Below are 22,098 nucleotides of genomic sequence, written 5' to 3' on the forward strand. Positions count from 1 at the left end.
AAGACCAAGTTTATGGTTCTCAACGGCCCAAACCCGAGTAGATCTTACAAACCCTTCAATGGCGCTATCTGCCTGAATGGCACGCCCTTGGAACAGGTCGATGCGTTCACTTATTTAGGTGTCACGCTGCAGAAGAATATGTATTGGAACAGCCACCTGGATTTATCTGTCCTGAAGTTCCAGCAACAGGCAGGCTTTCTTCTAAAGAGATTTAAATCCTCGAAAACACAACCTATAGGCCCACTTCTTGAAATCTATTCGATGAAGGTACGTAGCTCATCTCTCTATGGCTCAGAGCTATGGGGGTACGGTAACAATACAAAACGCTTGAATGCTATGGAGAGTGAGTTCATTCGAAAAGTGGTCGGTGTACCCCAAAGCACTCCTCTGTTACCTCTTTTTTGGGACTTAGGTTTAAAAACTCTAAAAGATACAGCCAACTTGCGACCTTTGCTGTATTGGCGTAGGGTTTGGTCAACAGAGGAGCTCAAACACTATGCCTTGGGTTTAAAAGAAATAATGGAGAAAGACACTTCATGTAAAATTGATTGGTTGAGGTCTACCAAATCATTGCTCTATAGATTAGGATTGAGCAATCTATGGGACGATCCCCAAAAAGCGGTCTTTCCCTCAAAAGAAATTCTGAAGAAAATGTATTGGGAAATGATCAGTATGGAATCAGCTTCCAAGGGAAGCATATCGCAATTGACAGCTAGATTCCTAGAATTCAAGGCCTATCCTAGACAGGAACCTTTTTGGGGTCTTATAGAAATACCAGTCGATCGCAAACTCTACTTTCAATTTAGGATTGGCACCCTTCCCATTTGTACATTTACATCCAAATGGACTAAAGGAACTGTGGACAAATGCCCCAATTGTAGCGATCTGACTGAATCTTTGAGTCATTTTTTGTTCTTTTGCCCCCTTTATGTGCTCCCTCGTAAGAAATGAGTATTACCCGTTTGCCGGCTTTTAGGCACCAGAAAATACGAGGTGGCACTAAGAATCCTGTGTACAGATCCAAGCCCGATAATTGCAATTGCAATGGCTAAATTCATGAAGTGGGCATGGATCATACGGTCCAGGCAAATCCTTTTAGAAGCTTCTGACAGATAGACATCTAATTATAGTCATTCCCCTTTACATTCATTTGTTCACCCATTCATTTACCTTCGTGTAAATAGAATTTGTCTAATTAGGATATCCTGCTGTCTTAAGGGGCCTATATCGTTGAGTATTGAAAACTGAAATTTAAATATGAAATGTTCTTAACTGATTGTATGTATAGGTTTTAATGTTTTTTAATGTAAATGAATAAGTAGTGTAACTTATGACTTGCTATATGATAAGTATTGGCACAGTTTTTAATGTTGACGTAAATAGGTGATGTTTGCTACTTTTTATGACTTAATTGTCGAAATAAAGTTTTTGAATTTGATTTGAGTAGTAGAGAGGGAGTAGTAGAGAGGGAGTAGTAGAGAGAGAGTAGTAGAGTGAGTAGTAGAGCAGTAGAGAGTGAGTAGTAGAGAGAGAGGAGTTGTAGAGAGAGAGTAGTAGAGAGTGAGTAGTAGAAAGTAGTAGCGAGTGAGTAGTATAGAGTGAGTAGTTTAATTTAAAAGGAACACAATGAGGAGGTTCATTTTGCCATTGAAATTATGATTAGTGCGGAAAAAAGAAAATTGGGGCGTATTTTGAGTGACTTCCAAATCCTCTTCTATTTCATTAAAAAATTCTGACAAGCAGACTGAAACATGCACTTTCAATACCAGCAGCAGACTTCCCTGATGAGCAGTAGCTTTACTACAGTGATCTAATAAGCAACTAGAGTGCTAACATTCCGAATTTATGGCAATTGTGTGACACATCTGAATGCCTTCTTGATGGAATGAAAGTAAAACACCTGAAAGTTTTTCCTACTGAGGAGACTGTTGTAAATGAGGAAATTAGGAAACTTCAAAACAAATAAGTCTCCCAAGATGGCCACCAGAGTGAGTAGTACAGAGTGAGTAGTAGAGAGTAGTAGAGAGAGAGTGGTAGAGAGTAGGAGAGAGTAGTAGAGTGAGTAGTAGAGAGTGAGAAGTAGAGTAGTAGAGAGTGAGTAGCAGAGAGAGTAGTAGAGAGTGAGTAGTAGAGAGTAGTAGAGAGAGTAGTGGAGATTGAGTAGCAGAGAGAAGTAGAGTGAGTAGTAGAGAGTAGTAGAGAGAGAGTAGTAGAGAGAGAGTGGTAGAGAGTAGTACAGAGTGAGTAGTAGAGAGTAGTAGAGAGTGATTAGTAGAGAGTAGTGGAGAGTGAGTAGTAGAGAGTGAGTAGTAGACAGTGAGTAGTAGAGTGAGTAGTAGACAGTGAGTAGTAGAGTTAGTAGTAGAGAGCAAGTAGTAGAGAGTGTGTAGTAGAGAGAGAGTAGTAGAGTAGTAGAGAATGAGTAGTAGAGAGTAGTAGAGTAGCAGAGATTGAGTATTAGAGAGTAGTAGAGTGAGTAGCAGAGTGAGTAGTAGAGTGGTAGAGAGTGAGTAGTAGAGAGTAGTAGAGAGTAGTAGAGAGCGAGTAGTGGAGAGTGAGTAGTAGAGTAGTAGAGAGTGAGTAGTAGAGAGTGAGTAGTAGAGAGGGAGTAGTAGAGAGGGAGTAGTAGAGAGGGAGTAGTAGAGCGTGAGTAGTAGAGCAGTAGAGAGTGAGTGGTAGAGAGTAGTAGAGAGTGGGTAGTAGAGAGTAGTAGAGAGTGAGTAGTAGAGAGTAGTAGTAGAGAGTTGTAGAGAGAGAGTAGTAGAGAGTGAGTAGTAGAAAGTAGTATAGAGTGAGTAGTTTAATTTAAAAAGAACACAATGAGGAGGTTCATTTTGCCATAGAAATTATGATTAGTGCGGAAAAAAGAAAATTGGGGCACATTTTGAGTGACTTCTCAAATCCTCTTCTATTTCATTAAAAAATTCTGACAAGCAGACTGAAAAATGCACTTTCAATACCAGCAGCAGACTTCCCTGATGAGCAGTAGCTTTACTACAGTGATCTAATAAGCAACTAGAGTGCTAACATTCCGAATTTATGGCAATTGTGTGAATGCCTTCTTGATGGAATGAAAGTAAAACACCTGAAAGTATTTCCTACTGAGGAGACTGTTGTAAATGAGGAAATTAGGAAACTTCAAAACAAATAAGTCTCCCAAGATGGCCACCAGAGACAAAAGAGCCCAAATGTAGCACACATATCACCGAGATGTAGCCCAATTATAGCTCAATGACAGAATGTCCCAGAGTGTTTTAAAGAACAACTAGAGCACTAACAGTCTTACTTATGACAAAAGTATGGCACACCTGATGCCATCTTGATTGGAATAAAGTGGTAACACTTAAAACATTAAATTTGCAAAGGAACAAAATGAGGGGGTTCATTTTGCCAGAGAAATTATGATTAGTGCTGCAGAAAGAAAGATTAGGGCACATTTTGACATCTCAAATCCTCTTCCATTTCCTTAAAAAATTCTGACATGCAGACTGAAACATGCACTTTGAATACCAGCAGCAGACTTCCCTGGTGAGCAGTAGCTTTACTACAGTGATCTAATGAGCAACTAGAGTGCTAACATTCAGAATTTATGGAAAATGTGTGACACATCTGAATGCCTTCTTGATGGAATCAAAGTAAACAAGCATTGAAAATGCAATAGGTCTCGCCCTCGTTTCAGTTAAAGCAATTCTGTTTGTAATTAGGTGGCTTTTTAGCTTTGCTTGTATTAGAGTTTTTCAAACTTTCATGTACATACCATGCATATGTATGCATATATGTATATGTATATGTTTGCATGCATTTATATTTATATAGATATGCAGATTGTATTTATATGTATATATATACACATACATATATATAAATGCATATGCATATATATGCATATATATATGTGTGCATGTACAGAGAGGTAGAGGTGTAGAGGTAGAGAGTAGTAGAGAGCGAGTAATAGAGAGTAGAGAGTGAGTAGTAGAGAGTAGTAGAGAAAGTATCAGAGAGTGAGTAAGAGTGAGTAGTAGAGAGTAGTAGAGTGAGTAGTAGCAGAGAGAGAGTAGTAGAGAGTAGTAGAGAGTGAGTAGCAGAGTGAGTAGCAGAGTGAGTAGCAGAGTGAGTAGTAGAGAGTGAGTAGTAAAGAGTAGTAGAGAGTGAGTAGTAGAGAGTAGTTGAGTAGTAGAGAGTTAGTAGTAGAGAGTAGTGGAGTAGTAGAGAGTGAGTAGTAGAGTAGTAGAGAGAGTACTAGAGTAGTAGAGAGCGAGTAGCAGAGAGCAAGTAGTAGAGAGTGTGTAGTAGAGAGTGAGTGGTAGAGAGTAGTAGAGAGAGTAGTAGAGAGGGAGGAGTAGTAGAGTAGTAGAGTGAGTAGTAGAGTGAGTAGTAGAGTGAGTAGTAGAGAGTAGTTAAGAGCGAGTAGTGGACAATGAGTAGTGGAGAGTGCGCAGTAGAGAGTAGTGGAGAGTGAGCAGTAGAGAGTGAGCAGTAGAGAGTGAGTAGTAGAGAGTGAGTAGTAGAGAGTGAGTAGTAGAGAGTGAGTAGTAGAGAGTGAGTAGTAGAGAGTGAGTAGTACAGAGTAGTAGAGAGAGAGTAGTAGAGTAGTAGAGAGTGAGTGGTAGAGAGTAGGAGAGAGTAGTAGAGTGAGTAGTAGAGAATAGTAGAGAGTGAGTAGTAGAGAGAGTAGCAGAGAGTAGTGTAGAGTGAGTAGTGGAGAGTGAGTAGTGGAGAGTGAGTAGTAGAGAGACAGTAGTAGAGAGTGAGTGGTAGAGAGCAGCAGAGAGTAGTAGAGTGAGTAGTAGAGAGTAGTAGTGGAGTGTAGTAGAGAGTGAATAGTAGAGAGTAGTAGAGAGTGAGTAGTAGAGAGAGTAGTAATAGACAGTGAGTAGTAGAGAGTGTGTCAGTGTCAGTCAGTCAGTGTCAGTCAATCTGTGTCAGTCAGTGTCAGTCAGTCAGTGTCAGCTAGAGCAGGTCTGCTGACCTGGTTCTCTGGCTCTAAAGCAGCTCTGCTGACCTGGTTCTCTCTCTCTAAAGCAGCTCTGCTGACCTGGTTTCTCTGGCTCTACAGCAGGTCTGCTGACCTGGTTCTCTGGCTCTAGAGCAGCTCTGCTGACCTAGTTCTTATGCTACAGAGCAGCTCTGCTGATCTAGTTCTCTGGCTCTACAACAGCTCTGCTGACCTGGTTCTCTGGCTCTAAAGCAGCTCCGCTGACCCAGTTTTATGGCTCTGAAGCAGTTCTGCTGACATGGTTCTCTGGCTCTAGAGCAGCTCTGCTGACCTGGTTCTCGCCCTCTAAAGCAGCTCTACTGACCTGGTTTCTCTGGCTCTGCAGCAGCTCTGCAGACCTGGTTCTCTGGCTCTAGAGCAGCTCTGTTGACCTGGTTCTTAGGCTCTAGAGCAGCTCTACTGACCTGGTTCTCTGGCTCTAAAGCAGCTCTGCTGACCTGGTTCTATGGCTCTGCTGATTTGGTTCTCCGGCTCTAGAGTAGCTCTGCTGACCTGGTTCTCTGGCTCTAAAGCAGCTCTGCTAACCTGGTTCTCTGGCTCTAAAGCAGCTCTGCTGGCCTGGTTCTCTGGCTCTAAAGCAGCTCTGCTGACCTGGTTCTCTCCCACTAAAGCAGCTCTGCTGACCTGGTTTCTCTGGCTCTACAGCAGCTCTGCTGACCTAGTTCTTAGGCTCTAGAGCAGCTCTGCTGACCTGGTTCTCTGGCTCTACAGCAGCTCTGCTGACCTTGTTTTCTGCACTCACGATGCACGCACCCAACTTCGCGAAAATATATTTAAAAATAATATAAGTTTATTATAAGTACAAATATATTATTTTGATGACTATCTTGCATAATCTCTTGCCTTAATATGTATATTAAAGACACATACATATCATTTTGGAACATAATTTTTTTTTGCGGGAGTCGCGCACCCAGCGCGCCCCAGCACGTATATGATGTCACGCGGGACCCGCAACCGCGCAAACATCTCGTACCGTAATGCGCATGTGTCGCAAATACGCAGGAGCAGGAGTCGCAGACTGGTCGCATACCAATCGCACATATCACGTGATATTAAATGTATATGATGTAACTGAAAAAAACGCAGCCCTCGCACACCATACGCGGATCCTTCATGACTTTTCTAAAATGGCGGCTAGAATGCGCGCACCCACCGTGATGTGTACACTTTGAGTGCGTGACTCCGAAAAAAATTGGAATTTTTTTTTTTAAAGAAAATAATATAAATATATTCAAATAGAAAATGAAAAACAAGAAAATTAATCAATATTTCAGTTTTAATTAAAAAACATTTTTTTTTTTTGCAATTTTCTGAAAAATATTTAATGGTATTTAATTAATAAAATATTTATAAATAAACAGTTAAAAAACTGTAGAAAATCAGTGCAAAAAAATAGATATAACTACTATCACACTTAAAAGTTAGCATTTAAAAAACCTTTGAAATTCACTGGAAAAAAACATAGGTTTCAGAGACGTTCTAGTTAGAAATTAGCATTTAAAAAAACCTTAGAAATTCACAGAAAAAAAACATGGTTTCAGGGGTGTTTTAGTTAGCTGCCCATTTCACTCATACAAAACCATAGAAATTCCTCTGTATTAGTTAGTTCTGCTAACTATAACTCACGCGCCCGCAATGCACTGCTGATGATGTCACATATTGCATCATTCATGACATGGTCAGTGACATCACTGATGACATCACTGATGACATCTCAAAGGACATCTCTGAAACCTATGTTTTTTTTCAGTGAATATATATATATATTACCTACTGGCGGTCGCCAGTAGGTAGTTATAGTTAGGACCCCTTTTCCATAGGAAAACCTCAACATTCTATTTTGAATAACTTTGGCGCCGGTCGATGAATCCTCGCGAATTTCTCAAAATAGGTGGGGCGCTACGCTCCGCTCCTACCCTGAAAGTCTCGGGGGGATTCGTCAAGCGGGGGCTGAGATAAAAGGGGGGTCCCAAAACGCGTTTTTCCCATGCATTTTTCCATAGGACCTTTAGAACGAGCTACAGCCCGAACGGCTGAACAGAATTACTAGAAATTTGGCAGAGAGGTAGTCCCTAGGTCAAGGAAGTGCCTTTTGTAGGTTTGGTGTAAATCTGTTCAGTAGATTCTGAGAAAATAGCCTTTAAATCAATATATATATCTGAGCCCGCTTACGGTACACTTACCGTACGCTTACCGTAAGCGTACGGTGGCGTGCGCGAGCGCGATTCTGATTGGCTCTTAGATCTTAGTAAACATTCGAATCGGCCGAAACCAGGAAGCGGCGGCCGCCATTTTGTCTCTCGCACTGAGTGTTGTTTATCAAACAAGATGGCCAAAAACATGTTACGGGGCTGTTTTGACAACTCCCTCCCACATAGTCATGTTGAGGGAGTCCCCAAACATCCCCCAAGAGCAAAAACGGTTTTATTTTTTTTTCGGCAATTTCGCCGAGTACGCTTACCGTACGCTTACCGTAAGCGTACGGTAAAAAAAAAAAAAAAAAAAAAAACACTATCCACACTTACCCCACCCCCTGTGCTTTTGGTGGCCGTAGGCCACCAAATGTACAGGGCTTATTAATAGGTAAAAAAAACTAAATTTTGGCAACATGAAATTATAAAATCGAAATAAAAAAAACACTATCCACATTGACCCCACCCCCTGTGCTTTTGGTGGCCGAAGGCCACCAAATGTACAGGGCTTATTAAAGTTGATAAAAACCGTGCACGGAACGAACTGCGTTAAGTGGGCGCGCACGCCTCGAATGGCGTAAAGTAACTTAGCATTTAAAAAACCGTACAAATTCACTGAAAAAACCATAGGTTTCACACACGTTATAGTTAGGAATTAGCATTTAAAAAACCTTGCAAATTCACTGAAAAAACCATAGGTTTCACACATGTTATAGTTAGCGGAAATTTTACTGATAAAAAACCAGTGAAATTGCCCCGTTATAGTTAGTGCTGGCAACTATAACTCACGCGACCGCAATCTTCTGCTGATGACATATGTGTCTTTATGAAAAAAAAATATTTGTAATATATGTATAGCTAAAAATGTATGGAAGAAGACATGGGCAAATAAGTGTCTAAATACAGTATTAGCATCAGCAGAGGATTGCGGTCGCGTGAGTTATAGTTGCCAGCACTAACTATAACGGGGCAATTTCACTGGTTTTTTATCAGTAAAATTTCCGCTAACTATAACATGTGTGAAACCTATGGTTTTTTCAGTGAATATATATATATATATATATATATACACATACAGATATATACACACACACACATAGATATATTCTTTAGCACAAAGGTACGCCACACTCAGAAATCCTTTCTTTAGTGTTTTATTCACACAAAGCCAGTCTGTTTCACCTACGTGTTTCAGCCTCACAGGGGTTTGCTCACGGTTGGAGGCCATTTCTAATTGTCATGTGTGGCGTACCTTTGTGTAAAAAAGTTTATTGAGGCCATTGGTCCGGCCTTACGTCGGCACCCGCTGCTGTGCGCACCGGTCTATCCATATATAGATATATATATATTTATATTTATTAATGGGGTTGTTTAGAAACATGTTGCATATTGAACCGAATGCTATTTTTGCATCTTGTATGTATTCATGTTTTCATAGTTACACAGACGGCCTTATTTTTACTCTGGCATACGCATGCAGATCTTTAGTATGCACAAAGGAAACATTTGTATACGATAAGAAAATAGAAAATGCCATGATGTACTTGTTATGACAACTTGAAGTCACTCTGTGGTGCTCAATAAAGTTTGTTTAAAAAAATATATATATATATATTCTCTCTCTCTCTCTCTCTCTCTCTCCGTAGTTCTGCTCTTTACAAACAAAACAGCACATGCTTTTGTGGGACATACGTTTAACCCCTTCGCCGCGGCACGAATTTTGCCGCGGCGCTGGGGGGGTTTGGGGGCAGCGCGGCGCCGCCATGCTCGTGACGGAACCACTCCGTCATGAGCCACGGGCGCACTGTGCTCATGACGGAGTGGTTCCGTCACGACTCCGCCCACTCGCGCTAATCGCCCGCACAGGCGGGGAATCAGCGCCGCGTGGGCGGAGCGGCCGCCAACGGCCGGAGCATGACGGAACCACCCCGGTTATGAGCACACGGCGCCCGTGGCTCATGACGGAGTGGTTCCGTCATGAGCAGCGATGCGGTTAATAATGTTCAGATTAGAAATTGTATAGAGTCAGATATTGTGTAAATGCTGTAGTGAAAAAGGAAAGGGCACTATTTAGAAAAAAGCAGAAGAGATGCCCGCTTTGGACACAAGGTGTATCGGATACAAGCCGACATTTTGAGAAGAAATTATTAAAGTACACCACTTATAAATTATATTTTAACTTGTTTAAGGTTAGCAGTTAAGTAGTGTACATTTTCAATAATTTGTCAATCGAAAAAAGGTTTTTGGGTGGGTTGGGCAGAATATGTGATTGCTCCCCTCTTGGTACATCGCATGTCCAGTGACAGCTTATTATGCGGTCAGTACATTGTGTAATAATGATAACTGAGGGTATACGGACCTAAACAGAATTAATTGCTGAATGGATTGCTTAGTATTTCAAGAAAAATGAGTTGTAGTAACCTAACTACTGTGTTTATGGTATGCATGTATTTGCTATTAAACTGACAACATTTTCTATTACTTTCTCTATTTTGCAGACAAAAGACTTAACAAACATGTTAATGGATAATAATATGGCTTCTTTACAAGGGAACCTTAGAGCTCCTCCTTCGAGTGGACTTTTACCTGCATCGTCCTTTGGAAGCCCTCAAGGAATTTCTTCACCAGTTGACAACATGAGCACCTACAGAAATGTAACAAATGGATTCAACACAAATATGCCATTTCCAGGTCCGGGGCTCGGTATGGTAGTTAGTAACTCAAACCAAAATCTATCCAGTGGATACAATTCAACTGGAACAGCCAAGTTGAACATGACACCTTCCAACATTCCAAACTTCAACACTTTGAATGTCTCGTCAGGACTATCACAGCTGTCGCACCAACACAAACCCCCAGCTGATATGTCTTCATTAGATAATATTTTTGGTTTTCAGAAACCCAAAGTTAGTATCAACCAGATGTCGCAACAAAAACCAAATCAGTGGCTTCATCAGCAGGCTTTACCATCTCAAGCGTCACAGGACTTAAGTGGACAGTCACTTGGAACACAGGCTATCACCGCAGGGCAAACTGGTTTTGGTATACAAGGGAATCCATTTTTTAATCCGCAGAATTTTGCCCACCAAACAACCAACACAACGAACAGCAGCTCAGCTAGCAATGATTTAAAAGATATTTTTGGTTAAAATATACAGATTTCATAATGAAACTATAACTGTAATCATGGGAAGGCTGTTGGACACTTGTATATATATTTGGTAAAATATTACTACTAGGTTACAGTCAAACCACTGAATCCAGCATTTCTTCAAGTGGGATGAACGTGCCGAGGACCAATGTGGATTCTGCAACTACAAATGTGTTTTCAAGCTATTTAATGTTTCTCTTCCAGATTTCTTATATTAAGCACTGTTTTACTGGTAATAAATGGCATCACAATTTGAGTACATTTACATTGCTGCATACTAACAATGTAATTTTGCATTCTTGCTATCTTTATCACTGTTCAGAAAATGGCAGTGATCTTGCTTGTCTTACTGTATGATTTTGGGTCGTAATACGACACAATTGGCATATTCTGTATTTATTTTACATGTGGTACAGAAGAGAAGGCTTATTTAAATGCCATTTTTGGGTAGTTTTGTTTTGGCTGGGGCCCACAGATAGTAAGCAGTAGTGTATGTTCTGCTGGTGATACATGCAAGAATAAGAGTGACATAGCTTTGAGAAGATATTGGGTTAGTTTGTGTGCCTTATAATCATTTAAAAATCTCTTGGTAACTATCAGTTGTTTTGAAACACTGTATCATGAATTAGGTCTACAAAGCTGATTTAGCACAAGTTGGTTTAATGTCTTTATATGTTAAACGCCTTACAGGAGGGAACCGAAGCTAACCAGCAGCCTGCAGGTCCAATGTTTGAAGTCCATTAGGATCGACTCCGAGCAATTGAATAACAAGCATTGGCATAGCCAGCAGGTCTGTTTTAGATGTGCTAATGCATGCACAATTAGCACATTAGAGCAAGACATAAAGGATGAGCAGCAGAGAGGTTGTAATGTAGACCATTATGCAGTTCACTTGAGCAGGGGCAGAAGGCTGAGGCGCAACTAGATCCAAATTTCGGGGGGGGGGGGGTATACTACAAATTTTGTTTGGGGGGGGGGGGGGCTGATTCTTCCAGCAATATGCAAAGTGAAGCTGCAGGGGCTCTAGGAAGGGGTGAAAACACTACAAAGCCTCGTTAGTAAGTAAATGGTCTTTTAAAGACCTTTGAAGTACTCTGGTGTGGCTGTGTGTGTGCCCAGGCAGCTGTCTTAGCCCGGGCTGACACACACGATCGGGGTGGGGGCTGAAGCCCTTTGAGCCCAATGGGCATTGCACGCCTGGCAGAAGGATTCACTCAAACAACCAACTGCATTAGGTGAGAGATGATTCCGCCAGCAACAAAGCAAACACAAGGAGATGATGGACGGAGCGCTGAAACTTTTCAGACACTCACCCCCCCGTCACAGATCTGGGTTGAATCCATCATCGTTCTTTAGCTCACTTCGCCACCCCAGTTCAGACCCAGCCAATATGCAAATCAGCCTTGACCCTGTTCCTCATGGCAGCTCGGGCTGGACTGTTTCCATGAGGAATAGAGTCATGACTGATTTGCATATGGCTGGGTCTGAACTGGGGTGGCGAAGTGAGCTAAAATTGATTCAACCCAGATCTGTTACTGGGGGTGAGTGTCTGCAAAGGTTCAGCCCTCCGGGTCCATGCTTTATTCTTAGCAACAGACTTAAAATAAAAACAGGTGCACTGTTCCAAGCACAGCCAGTAGATGGCACGATAATACACAGCAACTGACCTTATCCGATCTTCAAACTGCAAAAGTGCTACAGGTAACCATTACAGGCCTGGGGCAAGCGCCGTAACCAAACTATTTTTTTTTTTTTTTTTAGGTATCGCCTGACCCAGCGCATGTGCTGGTCTGGCGAGACTTTTTGTAAGGGCTTAAAAAAATGCTACCATGGCCAGCCTAGAGCTACAGTGCATGTGCGCTGGCGCGCGATTAGGCAGAGGCGCCATATGGCTTTCCTCGCGCATCGCTCGCCGCGCTTGATCGCGATCACTTTCACTTTAGCGGCCGCTTTGATGTTGTCAATATTGCTTATCTCAGGGTAACCATCAAGGCGCTACATTGGCTCGCGACAAACATCTCGCCAACCAGATCAGCGATCACAGACGTGCCTCGTGCTGCCTGCGTCTATTTGACAGCGCGAGACTCTTCCTAAAATAGAGCAGCGGTCGCTGAGCTCTGGTTCAAGCCCTCATAAACTTGTTTTTCTGCTTTCAATCAAGACACGCGCGCTTGCTTTGCTTCGGCTCAGAGTGTCAGCAGCTGGAGTTTGTATGCCTGCTATGGTTGTTGTTCACTTGTTTTCTTGTCTCTACCCCTCAGTTATTCTCTCTTGCTCTCAAATGCTTTTTTTATCTCTTTTCTTTCCTCTTTTGCACGTCACCCTTTCTTGTCGTCTGTATTCAGTCTCCCTATGCAATTCTCTCTTGTTCTTGCCCTCATTTACTCTATTTTTTTCCGTTTATGTTGCTCACTTCTTCCACCCACCCTTCATGTTATGCCCCATTTGACTCGTCCGGTCGCCCCTCTCTTGCTCTACCACAAGCTATCCCACTCTTTCTTCTGCTTCTACGAACTTCTCTCGTGCTAGGCTGTCCCCTAGCATCCCTATGCTTCTCTGCTCTCCCTCCTCCACCAGGTCATGCCCTTTGCCCCCTCCAGGCTCCACTTTTCCGCTCCAGTTATTGCCCTGAAGTCCTCCTGACCCTTCTTTCCCCATGCTATCTCCCTTCTGCCCATCTTTTCTCTTTCACTCATGCTGTCCCCTTCTCCCCCACGGTTCTGCGGCAGTGTTCCCAGTCTCCCCCCTCCTTGAGAGGTGAGATCAGCCTCTATTGTCCCCCCCCTCCCAGGCCCGCATAGGAGATTGTGCACTTCTGGATTCGGTGAGTGGAATATTTTGCATTTTTTCGGCTTCCTGGAGGTGCTGTCAGGGGCGTGTGCGGCAGGCACCAGCCAGGGGTCCGCACATCTAGTTGTGATCACTGCTGCGGGGCCCATGCAGCCTCCTGGCCTCGACAAACTGTGAAGTGTCACAAAGCTGAAACCAGGCTGGAATAAAATCAGATTGTTTTTATTGTGCCCTGACTCAGAACCACTGCATCCGACCCCTACGGAGAGTTGCGGTTTAGCGCTTCTGCCTTATTCTGTTTACTTGTAATTACTATCCTTGCCCATCTTTGCTGTGCAGTCGGTCACTTGTGGCTCTCGTCAGGTCCCGTCTGTGCTCCTCTCTTGGTTCTGGTCCATTCTTTGCACCATTGGTTTAGTCGTGTGCCATCCTCACGTTCGTGTTTGGTCATAAATGGATTGATTTCTCTTGATGTATTCTTCTAGTGTAGCTCAACCTTACCCCCTGCTTTTGCCTCGCACTTGTGTCGCTGTCCAGTTTCTCTTTTTCAACTTTTTTTCTGGTCAGTTTATTGTTAGACTTAGTTTCCTTTTGCTTTTCCTCTCATGTTTAAGTCGCATCCTACCCGCGTTCTATGGTGTGGTTTCTAGTCCTATCCTGTCTGTGCTGCCCAATTGTCAGTTGTTGCTCTGTTTAGCTTGTCTCATTCAGTAGATTTTTATTTTTTTTAGTTTACAAGTTTTATATAGCGCTAGCTTGACCCGTGGGTATCAGAGCGCTTTACATACACACAGGAGAAAAAACAAGCATTGGCATAGCCAATAGGTGTCTCATTTGGGACCTTATAAGTGTTTAGCCAGGCAACAGTTGATGTTGTTCCACCAAGGATATTGTGCTGGATAACTAAACACTTATAAGGTCCCAATGGCGAGACCTATTGGCTATGCCAATGATTGTTTGAGAGAGGATATAGAGCTGACTGATCTAAGTTTTGCCAAAGTGAAATTAATGTCTATTGCATTGAAAAAGGTGAGAGTAGGTAAAGGAGAGGAAGAACCTAAGACAGTGGTCTTCAAACTTTTTAATGCAGCACCCCGCCCAGTATATAAAAAGTAATTGAGGCCTGCCCAGAATCTTTCACAATTATTCTATTAAATTTGCAATGTTTAAATATGTCTGGACCCATTTGAACATAGTTATGTTAAACCTTTTAAAAATGCAATCAAATACATGATTGCCAAACATACTATTTTGGTTAGCTAGGCCTTACTAACATGTGACAGTATACACAGTGTTTCTGATGGATACATCTGCCAGTGGATTCCTCACCTTGTGAATATCCCCTGCGCCAGCATTCCATGGAATTTTTTCCTCAGCTCTCTACGCCGACGTGGACTTCATAATACTTAGGCTCTGCTCGCGACTCCGTATGACGTCACCGGAGCCATAAGAGAGCCACGTCGGTGTGATGACGTCAGTTCCCTTTTTTCCGCGCTGTCGACACGTAACGGTTTTCCAGCACTCTCCTGCTACTTTGTTGTCTTGCAGTGGGTTACTGTTTCTGGATTTACCATGTCTTCGAAGAGAAAGTCAGATTTTAAACCTTGTAGGGAATGTGGGGGCCACATGTCCATTACTGACCCCCACGAAGATTGTTTGTGGTGCCTTTCTTCAGACCAAGATGTGGATGACTGCTCCTGCTGCAGAAAGATGAACCCCAAGGCCCTGAGGGCGAGGGAAGCGAAACTCTTCCTGGCCAAGGCGAAAAAGGAAAGGAGAGGTAGGAAGAAGGAGAAGTCGCGGCCGGAGTCGTCAACTTCACACTCTTCAAAGTCGAAGAAACCTAGAAAGAAGAGGAAGCATAGCCGATCGTCGAAGAGTAAGGCGTCGAGGTCGCCCTCGCCTCGGCGTCTCCTTCCCCTTCTCCTCGTGTGTCTCCAGAGAAGACACCTTCGCCAAGGTTGACTCCAGCGCAGCCACCGGCGCCAGTGGAGTCTCCAGCTTCCGACGCCGAGCCGGATCAGGTGGAAGATCTTTCTCCAGTGCCTGCTGAACCTGCGACTCCGGTAGAAGATACTTCGGCTCCGGCTCCTGCTACTCCTCGACCAGGGTCGAACCCATTCCCGCAATTCACGACACCGGGTGCGGATCCAACGCATTTCCTCAATGCTGTGTATGGGGTTTTCCAAAGGGCTGCCTTCCCATCCGGCGCACCTTCTGGTCCCGTGGGTCCAATCGCGTATACTTTAGGAGTGAAGCAGCATTATGCTCAAGCACCTTTTTTCCCTTCTTGCCGATGGCTCCTTCATGGCAGTTCCCGGCGCCGTCTGGAGATCCATCCTCCCGGCCTCGACTGGATCGTTTGCCTTCTTTGGAGCCTCCCTCGATGCCGACTCCATCTGCACCGCTTCCGGCACCGCCGACTCCACGTTCGGTGCCGCCGACTCCGCATACGGCGCCGCCGACGCTGAGTCCTCGATTCGTTCTCGGAGAGAGGCCCAGAGGATTATGGAGGAGGAACGTTATAGGGAGGAAGTGGAGGAAGGTGAGGTTGGTGATTCAACTGATGAGTTTGAAGGCATTCAGGATGCTAGTGGACTTGATACTACACCAGAATGGGTGTATTCTTCTGCTAGATCTTCTCCTCCACAAGAGCTGGCTCCTTATCATTCAGTTATCAGAAAGGCTGCAGAGTTGTTGGACTTACAGTTGCCCTCTGCAGAGAATAAGCCAAACCTTTTAACTCAAGTCCTTCATTCACCATCTTCAATTGTTGAGCCCTTGTTGCCCATTAATGAGGCTATTTTAGAGCCTGTTATGGACGTTTGGTGCAAGCCACTTTCTTCGCTGGCAGTCTCCAGACAAGTGGCAAGGAGGTATAGGGTGGCTCCGGGGGACCCGAGCTTCCTTTCTTCTTACCCTTCACCAGAGAGCCTTGTAGTGCAAGCTTCCTACTCGAAGCAATCTTCAGGCGCCTTCCCTCAGGCACCAGCTGATAGGGATTCTAAAAAGATCGAACAATCAGCCAAAAAGGTCTCTTCATCTGGAAGCATGGCTCTTAAGTCGACTAATGCCACTTGTTTATTGGGGCGCTACGTTCATGCTCTGATGGACTCCGTGAAGCTGTTAGCCCCTAAGATACCTGAAGAGGAGAAGGCCTCTTTTATGGAGGTTGTTACAGAGACTCAAGCTGCCGCCAGGCAGGTTATTCAGTCGGGCCTAGACACGGCTGATTCTGTGGCTAGAATTATGGGGTCTTCGATAGCCACTAGAAGGCAAGCTTGGCTTCGTTGGTCCGGCTTCTCTGCTGATGTTCAGGCCACGTTAGTTGACTTGCCTTTTGATGGGGAAAAGCTGTTTGGGGAAAAAGCCGATTCCGCCTTACAGAGATTTAAAGATAGCAGGGTTACTGCGAAGTCTTTGGGTTTGCAAACACCGGCTAAGGGATTTGGCTTCAGAAAGTATAGAGGATTTGGGAGGTCTTCATTTCGTTCCTTCCGTCAGCCTCAACAACAGCAGCAACAGCAGCAGCAGAATCCTCTCTATAGGTCATATAGAGGAAGACAAAGGGGCCGGAGAGGTTCTGGCCGCAATCCATCCTCATCTTCTGCCTCCTCTGCTCCCAATGAAGCTCCAGGGAAGCAGCCCTAGATCCCCCATCCTAGATCATGTGAGACCTGTGGGGGGGGTCGGGTGGCCCACTTTCTGCGAGGTTGGAAATCGGTCACGACAGACCTTTGGGTTTTAAACCTTGTAGAGAATGGGTACGCCCTTCCCTTTCGGGAGTTTCCTCCCCCTTACCCTCCTTGCCAAGGTTTTTGCACAGAGGACCATCTGCTTCTTCTGCAGAAGGAGGTTCTTGCATTGCTTCAAAAAGGTGCGATAGAGGTGGTTCCGGAGCAGGAAAGGGGTCAGGGATGCTACTCCCGGTATTTCCCGATTCCCAAAAAGGACGGCAGATTGCGTCCTATCCTGGACCTCATAGTCTTGAAATTTTACCTGAAACAGGAGAAATTCAAGATGCTGACCCTTGCACAGGTTCTTCAGGCGTTGCAGCAAGGAGACTGGATGGTGTTGATCGACTTGCAGGATGCGTATTTCCACATCCCAATCCTGAAGTCGCACAGGAAGTATCTCTGTTTTACGGTTGGGTCGCAACACTACCAGTTTGCGGTCCTCCCGTTTGGTCTTACTACTGCACCTCGAGTCTTCACAAAGGTGATGGCGGTGGTGGCTGCTCATCTCAGGAAGTCGGGGATTCCGGTCTTTCCCTACCTGGACGACTGGGTTCTGAAAGCAGAGTCCTCAGAGATTGTGCAACATCATCTGCATGTAACATCTCAACTGTTATTCGACTTGGGTTTTACGATCAATGTGCCCAAATCTCACCTGGTGCCCTCTCAACGCAACCTGTTCACAGGGGCGGTACTGGACACTACTGTGTGTCGAGCATTTCCTCCTCCTCAAAGAATTCTCGACATTCAGGAGATGATTCCTTTATTCCACAATGGAGCGGTTGTTCCAGTTCTGAAGGTCCTTCGCCTGCTCGGTCTGTTCGCCTCCTGCATTCTGTTGGTCAACCATGCACGCTGGCACATGAGGGCACTCCATGGTGCCTCCGCAGGCAGTGGTATCAGCACAATGGAGATCTCAGGGAGTCGATCAGGATCTCCAGAGAAGCTGTAGCGGATCTGTCTTGGTGGAGCGTGGAGGGCAATCTTTCTCAAGGAAAGCCCTTTCATCTTCCTCCATCGGTGGCCACAGTGATAACGGATGCCTCCACCCTAGGGTGGGGTGCTCATCTGGGGGATCTGGAGATCAAGGGTCTTTGGTCTCCAGAGGAAAGATTGTCTCATATCAATCTTCTGGAATTACGGGCGATACGTTTGGCGCTCCAGGCCTTTCTCCCCTCCCTTCGCGGTCAGTCGGTTCAAATCCTCACGGACAACACTACCGCGATGTGGTATGTCAACAAACAGGAAGGAGTAGGGTCGTACCGTCTCTGCAGAGAGGCGTTACGGCTTTGGTCCTGGGCTCAGAATCATCGGATTTGCTTGATGGTGAATCATCTGGCCGGGTTGTTGAACGTACGTGCGGACAGTCTCAGTCGACAGTTCTCCGCCGACCACGAGTGGAGGCTTCATCCGGAGGTGGTTCGTCACGTCTTTCGGACGTGGGGGACACCTCGGGTGGACCTGTTTGCCACTCACGAGAACACGCATTGCCCTTCATTCTGAAGTCTCCAGTTTCCGTTGCATGGGGCGTTGGGGGATGCGTTTCAGTTGAGTTGGAGCTCACATCTCCTTTACGTGTTTCCTCCCATACCCTTGATTCCTCGGGTTCTGAGGAAGATTCGCCAAGACCGGGCCCAAGTTATATTTGTCGCCCCGGATCGGCCAAGAAGGGTGTGGTACACAGATCTACTTCACCTTTCGTCGCACCTTCCGCTCGTCTCCCTCTCAGGGCAGACCTCCTCTCGCAGTCGGAGGGGCAGGTTCTGCACCCCGACCTTCATGCCTGGAGATTGAACGGGGCAACCTGAGTTCCTTCTCTCTCCCGCCTGATGTGGTGGATGTCATTTTATCGGCCAGGCGACACTCCACCAAGTCCATATACTCCTACAGATGGTCTAAGTTTATAAAATGGTGTGGAGAGAGATCCATTGACCCTTTAAAAGCCCATCCTTCCAATGTGCTTCAGTTTGCTCTTTCCTTGGCTCAGCAGGGCTGTGCTGTGGCCACGGTCAAGGGCTATTTATCAGCTTTATCGGCTTTTCTGTGTCTTCCAGATCAGCGATCTTTATTTAAGTCTCCGATTGTGTAAAGATTTATCAAAGTTCTTACTAACAGGTTTCCACCTACTCCCTTTGTAATGCCACAGTGGGTCTTAACTTTTTTGATGCGGTCCCCTTTTGAGCCCCTTCATAGCTGTCCTTTGAGGTTGTTATCTTTTAAAATGGTCTTTCTTGTAGCCATAACTTCGGCAAGGAGGGTGAGTGAGCTTCAAGCTCTTAGTTCAAAACCCCTGTTTTTATCCTTGCATGTGGAAAGGATGGTTCTTAGGACCAGGGCTGCTTTCCTACCTAAGGTAGTTACTCCCTTTCATCTGGGGCAGTCCGTTACTCTCCCTGTGTTTTATCCACCTCCTCATCCTTCCAAGTAGGAGGAAAGACTGCACCGATTGGACCCTAAAAGAGCTGTGAGCTTTTATTTGGACAGGACGAAGGACTTTCGTTTGGATGATCAGCTCTTTGTGGGCTATATTGGACAATCTAAAGGCAAAGCTGTGCACAAGTGCACTCTGTCCAGATGGATCATCCTAGCCATCAAGATCTGCTACGCCCTTGCTGGTAAGGTTCCTCCTGATGGTATTAGGGCTCATTCAACTAGGGCCAAATCGTCTACCTCTGCTTTAGCCAGGGATGTTCCGGTGGCAGACATTTGTAAAGCCGCGACTTGGGCCTCCCTCCATACTTTCGCAAAGCATTATTGCTTAGACTCTGAGATGAGGAGGGAGGGCCACTTTGCGCGCTCTGTCTTGCAGGACTTTTTGGTATAGGAAGGTGGACACCCTCCTCCAGGAGTGGGACTGCTGTGGGAATCTATTCACAAGGTGTGGATTCCACTGGCAGATGTATCCATCAGAAGAACAAGTTACTTACCTTCGGTAACGCTTTTTCTGGTGGATACAGTATCTGCCTGTGGATTCCTCACTGGCCCACCCGCCTCCCCGTTGTCCACCTTTGTATACCTTGAAGGATGTCTTGTTTGATATGTTGTTATACATTGTAACCTCTTTCTATCTGGTACACTTATAGGAAATGCTTTTGTTCTTTAGCTTTCCTTTTGTATATGTACTATGTATATTTGTTCGAATGTTGTATACTTTGAATCTGTTGTCGGTCCACCTGTTCGCCTCGGAGGCACGGAAAAAATGGGTGGAACTGATGTCATCACGCCGACGTAGCTCTCTTATGGCTCCAGTGAGGTCATACGGAGTCGCGAGCGGAGCCGACGTATTATGACGTCAGCGTAGAGAGCTGGGGAAAAAAAATCCGTGAAATGCTGGCGCAGGGGATATTCACAAGGTGAGGAATCCACAGGCAGATACTGTATCCACCAGAAAAAGCGTTACCGAAGGTAAGTAACTTGTTTGATTATCCCAAATGGAGGGCGGGGAGGTTTGAAGGATATTTGGAATCCATTCCCTTTTGACACATACTCAAAGCAAGATATAAATGACAAAAGATGTTAGTAATGGCCCGTCACAGAGGGGTTTACTGCTGATCATTTGCTTTCAGTTGAAAACAAAGCACTGCTATCAGGATGATGCTTTTTTTTAAACAGAGCCTGCTGCCCCCCCCCCGATCAATTAAGGCCTGCGTAGGGCCCTCCCTCCCTCCCCCCCCCCCCCAGTTTGAAAACCCCTGCCCTAAAGGAAAGCGGAGAGCAGGGTCGGACTGGGACAGAAAATAGGCCAGGCACCAAAATAAAAGGGCCTCATTAGTAAATAGATTTTAAAAAAAAGTGGCCCATGTTTGTAAACTGGGGCATTTTTCAATTTGTTAAGACAAGCTGGATAAGTGTTTTGCAAGGTATGGGAGACTGCATTGACTTGAGCTTGCTTCAAGCAATGTTTATTGTCATTGTGAGAGCAACAGTAAACCCCCCTCGGATCCCCACCCTCTCCCCCCCCCAAAAAAACAGCCCACACATTGACCTGTCAGACCAGCCCATCAGGCACTGACTTAATGCCCTGTAGGCCAGTCTAACATTGAAAGGAAGTAATGTGGGGGGAGAGAGAGGAGGAGCAAATCATTTCTATTTTGCCTAAAAATGGAGCAATCCTCAAAGTTCTCTGTAAAAGGGATGTTGGATTTACCGCAGGGCCAGACTAGCCGTAGCGGGCATCCGGCGTTTTCCCGGGAGTCTTGAAGAGTGACACTCAGGCTTACCAGGTTAGTCAACTATTTAACCATTTCTTTCATGTAGTTGGTAGAGTTCCAGATGTGCATAGAAGAGCATTGCTAATGATGGCTTTATACACATTGCAGGGTTTCACACAGACAGCCTTCTGTTCTGGGCAATGATTCTGGTGAATGTTGCCCATTTGCAGAATGACGTCGGACTGTGGAGCTCGTTGTTGTTCCACGAGGCATTAGATCGCATTCTGCTAGAGCCATTGAGTGGAGCAAGAAGATCCAGAGCCAAGGAGCTCCAATTCGTAAAGCAATAGTGGAGTGCAGGTGACCTTCGGCCAAGATCTAGAATGTACTGCAGGAGGTGCAGCTTGATGAGCCCTTTTAACCAAAAATGGTGACTGAGAAGTAACGTGAGTGAAGAGGAGCAGGCAACCTCAGGCGGTTTAGAGCTAGACAAACCTGGCCAAATCCTTCATTGTTTGGGAGTAAGGCTTGAGAGTGTAATGTTTGCCGAATATGTGTGAACTGTCCCTCTTACCCACAAACATTTCCCTAACAGGAACCTGCCTAGAGAAAACTGTTGATTCCAATTTACCACTGGCGGAGCGTGCCTGCACCCTGGTTTGAAGTTGGCCTTTGCAGGTTGTAGCAGTAGGAGATATATGTTGTGATTCATCTGACAGTATTGTTTAAGAATTTCCTAAAAAAAAAAAATGTGTGAAATCCAGCATTTTTAATATAATAAAAGTTAAACAAAAGCTAGAAAACCACAAGTTAGAAAAAGTCTGAAAAAATGGAAAAACATTTTAAATGGTTAAGTGAGAGGACTAGGGTAAGATTCAAGGCAAGGGTGGTGTTGGGACGGAAAGGTCCTCTGCATTGTAAAAATGTGTACCCCTACCCAGTGCCCCGCTGTACCGTTGTAGGATCCCTAATGCTGACTTTGTCATAGGCGAACATGGATCATGTGTGTGCGCGCTGCGAAATAGGTCTGTCTCACTGATCATGATTGACATCCATGATGCACTTTATGGTCATGGCCTGG

General features: G+C 44.9%; 1 protein-coding gene across 3 annotated transcripts in view; it reads left to right on the top strand.

The window, feature by feature from the left end:
• The window catches only part of SCYL2 (SCY1 like pseudokinase 2), a 408,171-nt gene extending 397,568 nt beyond the window's left edge, over nucleotides 1-10,603 (top strand). For all 3 annotated transcript variants that reach the window (XM_085653887.1, XM_085653888.1, XM_085653889.1), the window contains one exon: nucleotides 9,690-10,603. In XM_085653887.1, the coding sequence (XP_085510013.1) occupies nucleotides 9,690-10,340 (651 nt within the window). In that variant the 3' untranslated portion in view covers nucleotides 10,341-10,603. The remainder of the gene's footprint in view (nucleotides 1-9,689) is intronic.
• Nucleotides 10,604-22,098: the final 11,495 nt, after the last annotated feature.

The sequence above is a fragment of the Triturus cristatus genome, chromosome 4_1, assembly GCF_964204655.1.
Source record: "Triturus cristatus chromosome 4_1, aTriCri1.1, whole genome shotgun sequence".
In the NCBI taxonomy this organism is placed as follows: domain Eukaryota; kingdom Metazoa; phylum Chordata; class Amphibia; order Caudata; family Salamandridae; genus Triturus; species Triturus cristatus.